Below are 10,587 nucleotides of genomic sequence, written 5' to 3'. Positions count from 1 at the left end.
TTTTGTAGTGTAATTTTTGCTTCCATTTCATTTTTATTTGGTTACCAAATCAGATTTAATACATTTTATCGGCAAAAACTAAAAATGGATTGAATGTGTGAAAAATCCATAAATTAAGCGCCTGTGAGTTTAATTTATGCAATTTTTCGTTCGTTTAGAAATACCTGTTCTAAATAAATTGGATGTGTATGTTCCAATTTCTGCAGATAGCTGCATATAAATCACAGTTATACTAAGAATTCACTAGCGTAATTAGTTAATGAAAACGCCGAGTAATAATCTCGATCATGATTCAATAACTTAAATCTAATATTTTCGCATTTTAAAATTTAATCTATCAGATTTTATCTGTGACGCTTTCATTTTTATCTGTCGACTGTCGATGACAGAATGACAGTTCAATATTATTTTATCTATATGAAATATTGTTGTGAGTCAGTCTTTCATTCGGCATTGTACGATAATTCTTGTAAAATTCTATTTAAAAATCCATCGCTGAATTAGTACAAATAATGTAAAATGGCCATTAATTTAGAAAAACATCGAGAAGCCTTGGTAGCGGCATGGAAGGATGTACTGGACGAAAAATCTGACACCAACTGGTGAGTTTAAGCATTCATAGGACGACCTACATGCTGGCAAAATTAAATAAACAGCCTTTTTGTAGTTTAATGAATCAATTCCTGAAGCCGGTATTGCTTTAATGCACATGTACGTACCGAGTGTTTTTTAGATACAAACCATATAACTTGCTGTGAAACTATACATGCAAATGCATATAGCAGGAATTTAAACTGCCATTTTTATTTCATAAAATAAATCTGTTTTTTAGTTCTTTAACATTTTTCCATCTATATAATTTGGCTTTATTTTTAACACAATTTTAACAAAAATTACTTTATTATTCAGCCACTTATGGTTGGATATTTACATATCCTGTGCATTACAACTTTTGTGTGATCACTAAGATCTGTTCTGCCTAGTTAAAGTTTAGTAATTAATTAAATTTTAGCATGTAGTTCATAAATGGTGACTAATGGCTGCCCTTAGTGTAGGTTAAAATAAATCTGTACCAAGGGACTGATAAAGTACTTATTGAACATATCAGACCATAAAAAGAATTTATCAAATTGCTTATATTATTTTTCATACCAGTCAAACTAAAAAATACAGTAAATAAATAATAGTTATAATACATTTGTACTTGTCATTTTTGTGTTCAAATTCAAATATAAACTAAATGTGATTGTTATATGTACATATAAATATTTGTACACACTCAACATGTGGAGACAGAAAATTGAACAAATTGTCTCAATGAGTCAAATGCAATGAGATCACCACATATGCACTTTATTTACTGTAAATAAGCCATGATCGTTGATTCATAACTTGATATTGTCTATCAATCATAATATAACCTATCTATATAAGCTTTATGTATCCTGCTTTCAATTTTATCATTATTTTACATAAATCAAATAATAATAAGGTTCAATAACCTTTGATTTTTGTGACCCTGTCATAACAAACTTAGTAATCAAATATTTTTCTTGATTAGATGATGAATTTTTGGCTCAAATGTAGAACATATTCACAAAGAACACAGGATATGTGTTTATTAATAGTTAGATATATGTAAATGTCGAGTTATAAATAGATTCCCTTTACATACCCATTGTCCCTTCATACCTTTATAGCATCATCGGATACCCATTTATTTTTACATTTGCATATAGAAAATAGGAGGATGGCAAGAGGAAGTTATGCATAGGGATAAAATTCCTCTTACATCTGCTGGTTAAACATATTTTTTTAATTTCACACAGACAAAGTTGCGAGAAACAGCCAGTTCTATATAAAAAAACAAATGTTATTACAGTGTTAACCCGTTGTTAGGAGCTGTTTATAATTTCTCCTACTCCCACAACTTCCTGTTTTATTACCACTGCTCAAGTAGGATATATTAATGCAGTTTATTTTCGTGTTGCGATTTTGATTCTCCATATTTTTATGCCATATTGTCAGCTTCAAATAAAGCATTAAATATAGAATATTATAAGATTAAGTGAATTATTATTGTACTAGCTTTCGCTCGCGACTCCGTCCGCGTGTATTTAAAAAAATAAAAATGAGTAGCCTATGTGTTCTTTCACACTATTCTCTAGATCTGTACCAAATTTCAGTGGAATCTGTTCAGCCATTTAGGCTACAAACTCTAACAAACATCCATCCATCTATCCATCTAAACTTTCGCATTTATAATATTAGTTAATTAGTTAAATTAGTTAGATGTCAGTTAAAATTAGATTAGACCAAGGATCCGCGATGTCTCTTGATTATAGAGGTTTGTTACTTATCCAGAATCAATTGTATATGAAACTAGATGCGGAGAAAGGCGTAGATAGGTGGCCCGGGAGCCTACGGTGTCGCGTTTCAAAAGACCTCGCGACTGGAATTATTGGGTCAAATTTAAACAATTGAACATTACATTAAAATGTATATGAAATCAAACACTTTAATTTATTTTTAAATAAAAATATTAGTAGATTTTTGTTAATTTACTAATATTTCCTTTAACCATTCCAACTAAGCACTAGACTCGAATGCTCTAGCTCGAATGGCGGGATTCAAACCCTCGACCGCAAGATCGGCAATCCGTACCCCAAACCATTAGGCTAAATTAATCGTAATGGTCACATTTTTGTGTTTTTAGGGCTCTTTTTGGCTACGATGGTTTGTCTAATGACTTGAAGTTCGTGAGTAAAGGCGATGGTGGCCTCATCGAGCTGATAGACGACTTCAACAGTGGCAAGATACAGTACGCGTTCCTCAAAGTGGATCTGCCCGACGGCACTATATCCAAATATGTGCTTATCAATTGGCAGGTAAGATTACATGATGAGATATCAAGAGATTACGATTTATCTCCTTTTAGTTTATCTTATACGTTTACTATTTCCGGAGATAAAAGATCCTCTATTCCAGATCAAATAATAGCATTTTAAATATACGTACGTATAAATATAAAATTTATCTACAGTCATTTATGTTACTAAGGATAATCCTGAATAAAGCCAATTTTAATTTATTTTTTGGTAACTATATTCCGTAACTCCATTAGCGTTTTGCGTCCTTTTTGAGTAAAAAACATTTGTTAAATGGTTTTAGATTTCATTTGTGTAGGCAGAATTAAGTATCAGTTAACTACAGTTCTTATTTTTGCCTGTTTGGTTGAAACTAAAGTTGTGTAACTGGCCCAAGATAGCATTTTAGAGTACGAGTGTGTGGATTGGACTTTACGGAGGAGGAGACGCATACGAAGGGGATATATCCTCTATGTCCCTCCTCCATCAATTATAGGTAGGCAACGCATCTGCAATTGCGGAGGTCTATAGGCAGCGGCCACTTGCTCGCTTGGCACCTTATTCTATATAAAAAAATTCTGAACAGGGTGAAGGCGCACCGACAGTACGTAAGGGTACGTGCGCGAACCACGTGCAGCACGTGGCTCAGCTGTTCACCGGCTTCCACCTGACGATGCACGCGCGTACAGAAGATGACCTCGAAGAGAAGATGATCCTCGATAAGCTGGCCAAGGCTGGGTCCGCTTTCAACTTCAAGAGTAGCCGACACGAAGAGATACCCCCGAGTGGACCTGTCGGCACTGCATATAGGAAAGTTAATCCAGGTATAGTGTATTCAAATATCTTGATGGTTCAAAACATCGCGCTAATGGTTTTGCGGAACACAAATTTAGGTCATCGAAAAGTTAAAGCATAAAGTCTCTAGTCTCAAGGTCAGCTTTCTCCTATCACAAATATAAGTATGGATAATATAATAATTATTAGCTTTCGATCGCGACGCCTATGTGTTCTTCCAGACTATCCTCTACATGTATACCAAATTTCATCGAAATCCGTTCAGCCATTTAGGCTACAAACTCTAACAAACATCCATCCAACCAAACTTTCAGATTTATACTATTGGTATGACAGAGGATAGGATCGCTATTAAGCTAGAGGAAGACCGAAGAAAGTATGGATGGATTGTGTGAAAGAGGATATGCTTAAGAAGGAAGTGAATTCAGATATGACGGCTGACAGAGATGTATGCAAGACCAGTCCATACTGTGCCGACCCTGCGTAATGACAAGGGCGAGTTGATGACGATGTAACACGCCACTATCAGAGTTTCAAGTCTTATATCAATAGAAAATATCACACACGTGTCACCTTGTCGTGTAATATTGAATCGGTATGCAATAAGAATTTTATAACGCATACACTATTGTTTACCAAATGTGACAATAATGCGTCGGATGCATCGCATTGTTCGTAACACGTAATGTAAACACGCGCCGCAGTCGGTCTGCGAACGTCCTCGGAGTACATCGAGACATGACAAACACTCGAACATCCGTCTCACAGAACTACAATCGAATCGTCTCCAAACAGATACTTGACGAAATTAGAAGCAAAAAACGAGGCTTGCGGAGAGGTATTTACCCTAAAACTGAGATTACGCAAATTGATGACGTCACAGTTCGCGTGAAGTTGAGTGAGCCGGCTCAAAACTCAATTAAATATACTCAATTTGTACTATTTTTGTTATATTTTGCAAGAGTTGTAAATCAGTGAGTAGATCGCGGATCATCGGATCACATAATTATAGCATGTCAAGATGCGCCGTGAACTGCTAATTTAGTGGTTGATTCGTAGCTCAACGGCGCAAAATTATGTGAGCTGATATCATTTCAGAGCTGATTCACGCGTCTAATTCCAGTGACACTTATAGACATATAGTGGTCTCTTTCACTCTCTTGTATATAATAGAAGACAACAAGATGTAAACTGTCACCACAGTTGTTTATACAAAAGATTCCCAAACTTCTTTAAAATTACATGAGTTTCAGTGAAACGCATTTCTTTTTTTTGAACCTTCAATTGCATTTCCCGCCATCACCATGCCACTATAGGTTGTTTATTTAACTAAAAGTTACTTTTTATAATTTCTTTGATTTTTTTTTATTTCCAGTTCAAGAAATCAATTCCAAAGAACGAGACCAGTTCTGGTTGAAAGAGGAACAGGAGGAGAAAAAACGTGTTGAAGCTGAGAAAAGAAGACGAGAGGAGGTTTGTTAAATTTTGGTTTAATTCTTGCCCGCGATTTCGTCTGCTCGGTATTCATAAAAATAGAACAGAACCTATAATATGAAATAACTGTTTTCCATACTAAGCAGCTATAGCTATGAGATTAGTAAACATGCAGAAGTTCAACATATATTAATTCTGATTTTTAAAATCGTGTTCCAGGAGAAGAGAAAATCGGAGGAAGAAGTAAGAAGGAGAGATGAGCTGGAAGCAGCGAGAAGAGCTAAAGCAGAAGAACAGAAGTGTGTACAATTTTTTTTATTTAAAAAAATAGCAAATAACAAATTTGACAATGCACAATAATTAATTGTACTTAATATTCTGTGAGGTTATAATTTATTTGTTGGCTTTCAATTATGATATGGTCTATATCTATGCTTAAAATCATCGATTAATGTAAATAAATCGATGCGGACTTCAAACATAAGGTGTGAATCGAATTTATTTGTTTTTAAACTTCTATACAGCGCGCACCTTTGACTTAAATATCGCAGAACTGTTTTCGCTGATTCCTATGAACCTATTCCTTTGAATTGGCTGCGAAACAAATAGTTGGAATAGTTTATTCAAAGGTAGGTCCGCTCTAACTGATGAAACATTGCAACGGCGTTTGATCGTACATCCAAGATTAATAAAAAAAAAAAACAAATATTTGAAGTCCGCTGTACAAGGTTCCGTCAGTAACAAAGTGGTGTGCAGGCGCGTGCAGTCGGATGCGGAGGCGGAGGCGGGCGATGCGGGTGCGGAGGTGCGCGAGGCGGAGGCGGAGGCGGGCGTGAGCGCGGGCGAGGCGCTGCGGAGGCAGCGGTCGGCGGAGGCGCGCCGCCTCATCGGCGCCTCCACAGCCGCAGCGAGGGCTCTCTTCCAACAGAACTTAGCACAAGGACAGATGTCCACTAGGTAAAGATTACTTTATTTGGAATATAAGCAAAACTCAAAATCACTAAATGTTAAACATATTTTGTATTAAATATTCATATTTTAATAATAATAAGCCTCTTTATTTTCATATTTACATAGCATTTAAAATTTTATTTTGTCAGTATTGTTAGTTTCACACCTTATTATAATTTTTAGTATTGTTAGTCTACTATATTCAATATCTTTTAATATCCCTCGTTGAGTAAAGGCCTCAATTCAGTCTTTCCTGTTTTTGCTTAAAGTCAGCCAGTCTTTTCTTGTCACTTCCATTATATCTGATGATTGACAAGGATTGAAGACTATTCATAGTTTATTGAACAATAAAGTCACCAACTCCGTCTGTCTTCTGCAAATAGCAGAAAAAGTCAGCGGAAATATTGTGTTCCTTCTAATTTGTAGATAACAAGAATACTATAATTTTAAAGTTTATAAACTAAAAATATTTAAAACGAACCAAAAATTAAATGTTCAACTTAAAAATCTCGCTACCGACAGATAGAGACAAGTTTTTGATATACGTATCTAAATATCCCTATATTTTTCTGTTTCAACCATATTTGCACATAAGAAACTGCAATATAAATAAAGTATGACCGTATATTTTAAATTAAATATGATTGCAAGTTTAGTTTTCAAAGTAAATTATTTTACAAAGTATATTCCTGACTATTACAACGTGGGTCAAAAAAAAGATATCCCATGTACAAAAAGTTATTAAATATATGCAATATTCAACAGATCGAACTCTATACCAGAGAAGCCAGTCCGCAGTTCAGTGATCGCGCAACGGATCAACACTTTCTCACAAAACGCACAATCTTACACATCTATCAAATCTCCAACAAAAACACTCGAACAACCGAAACCAGAAGAAAACGAAAGCAAAACAAGCCCATTGAAGAACATAGATAAAATCAAAATGAGTCTAGAAAGACCTTCGCAGATACAATACGAACCGATAATAGATCCTTCAGTCGATCTCAGTCCCAGTACAGAAGAACCGAGTTCCTTCAGCGCTATCAACTATTCAGAATATAACGAATACAATAACGAAGTGTTAAAGCAAAGTGAACCGATGATCAAACAGAATATTCTAGAGAATGATATGTTTGACGCATCATATTCCAGTTCCAATGAAAATGATGATGATGACAGTGATAATAAGTTCAGTACAATAAAGCGGTCTCCCTACACGAAGGACACCGAGGCGAGGTCGGAACTCAGCAGACAGAATACTGTCATTGAAAATGTACATTATAAGAAAGAAAATGGAACCACCACCTTAGATGGTAAGATAAAAGTCTTTAAAATCTTTCTTAGGTATAAATCTACGAGCTGTTGCCCGCGACTTCGTCCGCGTGGTATTAGAAATACAAACTATATAAATTACAAAAAGTTACGTATTCCTCGAGAACCGGACATTTCTCGGGGATGAACCTTATCGCATGTGTACTCCAGACTTTGTTTTATATCTGTGCCAAATTTCAATAAGATATGTTGAACCGTTCCAGAATGATCGAGTGAACATTAAAAAACTAAATTAATGAATCCCACGGGAACCGTAACTTATCCCGGGATAAAAAGTAGCCTATGTGTTCCTTCAGACTATGCTCTAAACCTGTGCCAAATTTCATAAAGATCCGTTCAGCCGTTTAGGCTACAAACGCTAACAAACATCCATCCATCTAAACTTTCGCATTTATAATATTAGTAAGATTTACTTTCGCCTGCGACTCCGTCTGCGTTGAATCAAAATACAATAGTAATAAGCTTGTACTTCATAATCTTACTTTTTACTAATATTATAAATGTCAAAGTTTAGTTGGATGTTAGTTTGTAGCCTAAACTGCAGAATGGTTGATGGTATTTGGCATAGATGTCGTAAATAGTTTGAAAGAACACTGTCTACTTTTTTTATCCTACGCGCAAGGCGTCGCGGGCGAGAGATAGTAAATTAATAAATAAATAGCCTATATGTGCCACTGGAAGATAGAAGCCAAACGTCGAGATGCAATGAGCCGTTTTAACGATACAAACATCCTTCCATCCAAACATTCATATTTATAACAGTATGAAATATGTTAAATCCATTATTTTGTTGAAAACTGTCGATTATCATGTTTTCGTATGTGATTGCAGACGTGTCCCCCGAGGGTCTGGAGGAGGAGGGCAACATCTACGAGGACCTGGACGACGACCCCGGCCTCACGGCGCGCGCGCTCTATGACTACCAAGCAGGTCAGTACAAACTTTTTAAGTGACTGATGAAATTAGTCTCTTTATTCAACTTTTTAAGTGACTGGTGAAATGTATATTCATCCTTTAACAGTTTTAAATGAATGGTGAAATGTATCATCATTAAACATTTGATATGTCTGATGAAATTTGTTTTCATCATTCAACTATTTAAGTGTTTGATGATTATTATTATTATAATCCAACATTTTAAGTGTGACTGATGAAATTAATCTTCATCGTTCAACTTTTTAGGGATTGATGAAATGAATTTTCACCTTTTAACTTTTTAATTGATTTCGTTTACTTTACAGCGGACGAATCAGAAATAACCTTCGACCCTGGTGATATAATAACGCACATCGAGCAGATAGACGCGGGCTGGTGGCAGGGGCTGGGGCCCAGGGGGGTGTTCGGTCTCTTCCCCGCCAACTATGTGGAACTATTACCCTGCCATCCACGTTAATGTAACCCAAGGTAATCGTATGTACTCCTAAATATCCTGTATACTGTATTTGTAATTTATGATTGTATGACGCAAAATGTAAAGACATTTGACTGGTCACATATTTTTTTTATTGTAATTGTATTTTTTATCTGTAAAAGAAATTTGTAGACACATTTTATTGATTTTTATTTGAAATTTGAAGGTGATTTATTTCAATTATGATTTTCTAAATTGTTATATGGTTTTTAAAAATTAAGAAGTTTTTGTTGTCAGTATTGATTTAGTTTTAAGTATAAAACTGTAATTGTATATTCTATAATGTATCCGGTTTCGCAACTTTATTTATCTGTATTTTATCGTTTAATTAATATCGATTTTCGTATCCGTAAAGTAATATCAAATGTGTTGTGAGATTGTGAAGTTTGACTTTATACATTTAGGGAGCAATAATACATTTCTGTAATTTCAACTAATAATGAATTTTAAGAATATTCTAATAATCCAGTCTAAACAATAAAACTAGGATAAATGCCGGGATCAACTCGACATCATCTCACAATTACTATGCGACCACAATAACATGACACCCAGAATGAAATTGCAATTTTTTCATAGCCTAATATAATTTACTACGATAAATAAAAAACTACTGTAATATAAGACAATAACAAAAGTAACGAAGAGAGCTATCTCTTAATAATATTAATTTATTCATAAAATAAAAGATTTTATTTTATTAGAATTTCAATTTATATCTAACGCCATCTTTTAGACAATTATAAAACCAAAAGACATGTACAATATTGATAATTTATGCGTTAAAAGATTTGTTTAAACTATACTTTACAACGTAGCTTTTCATGCCCCAAAGTACCGTTTTTAGCGAATTTACAAGAGACATTTCATTTACTCGGAGTATCATGTTATTGTGTTCGGGTAGTATTTCGCCTTTTTCGACTATGAACACATTTTTCATTGCATTAAAATGTAAGTATAGTCTTAATTAACGCGTACTTTTTTATATTATTATCGATGTCTCCTTTTAAATACATCTCATTTATTTCTATTTCAGGGGTGGTTAATTTCTTCCACAATTATTTCTAAACTACATTAGGATATGTTTATTATGAGACAATTACTTCCAAAAGTCACTTTCCGCATTTTAAAATGTTATTAGTACTTATTTTTTTATTTACTACTGCCATTATAGGCTGAGATTGATTATACAAAAATTACTTTTCGGAAACTAAAACGTCTACGGTTATAAAATCGACAAGCTACACAATTCGTTAAATGCTAAATAAAATGTGAAAAAAAAAACTGGTAGAAAGTGGTATAAAATAACATTAGTAAGTAGTAAGACTGAAATTCAATCTCAGCCTTAGTCAAAAATTAAGTGATAATTTTTTTTATTCGGATTTATTCTAATTTAGCTAACATTTGTTAATTTATTTACGGTATATAAACATTTACAGTCTTACAAATAAACGCGGTATGTTAAACTTAGGAATAAACTGAGTATAAGCATTTTAGTACAAATTTTTACTTACAGTAGAACATAACTCAAACCTCAGTAACTTAAAAACCTCTATAACATCAAAAAGTAATATGTTCCCTTCCCATCAGAATCCAAAACCTCTATAACATAGACCCTTGATAACTTAAAACCTCTATAACTTAAAATATTTTGTGTTTCCCTTGGACTTTAACTTATCGAGGTTCTACTGTACTAAGTTTATTCCTAAGTTTAACTTTATACCGCGTTTATTTGCAAGGCTGTTGTTAGTTCGTAAGGAGCTTAATGTATTTGCAATTATTGTATCGGTATAT

General features: G+C 34.1%; 1 protein-coding gene across 1 annotated transcript; it reads left to right on the top strand.

Annotated features, from left to right (window-relative positions):
• Positions 1-423: 423 nt before the first annotated feature.
• Positions 424-8,948, top strand: LOC106100255 (drebrin-like protein). The gene is made up of 9 exons (XM_013279050.1): positions 424-602; positions 2,717-2,888; positions 3,454-3,691; positions 5,038-5,135; positions 5,316-5,395; positions 5,853-6,053; positions 6,813-7,363; positions 8,214-8,312; positions 8,624-8,948. Exons 1-9 carry the CDS (start codon positions 520-522, stop codon positions 8,773-8,775), a joined length of 1,674 nt encoding a protein of 557 aa, XP_013134504.1. The 5' UTR covers positions 424-519; the 3' UTR covers positions 8,776-8,948.
• Positions 8,949-10,587: the final 1,639 nt, after the last annotated feature.

The sequence above is a fragment of the Papilio polytes genome, unplaced genomic scaffold (genome assembly GCF_000836215.1).
Source record: "Papilio polytes unplaced genomic scaffold, Ppol_1.0 DF824058.1, whole genome shotgun sequence".
Classification (NCBI taxonomy): Eukaryota; Metazoa; Arthropoda; class Insecta; order Lepidoptera; family Papilionidae; genus Papilio; species Papilio polytes.
Note: the sequence above shows the minus strand (reverse complement) of the source record. Positions and strands in the feature narration are given on the sequence as shown.

Bases quoted from the DNA above. Each gene is read 5' to 3' on its own strand.
- LOC106100255 (XM_013279050.1), top strand. From the start codon at position 520: ATGGCCATTAATTTAGAAAAACATCGAGAAGCCTTGGTAGCGGCATGG. The intron at 2,889-3,453 runs GTAAGATTACAT...AATTCTGAACAG, and splicing joins ATGTGCTTATCAATTGGCAG to GGTGAAGGCGCACCGACAGT. The intron at 5,136-5,315 runs GTTTGTTAAATT...ATCGTGTTCCAG, and splicing joins AGAAAAGAAGACGAGAGGAG to GAGAAGAGAAAATCGGAGGA.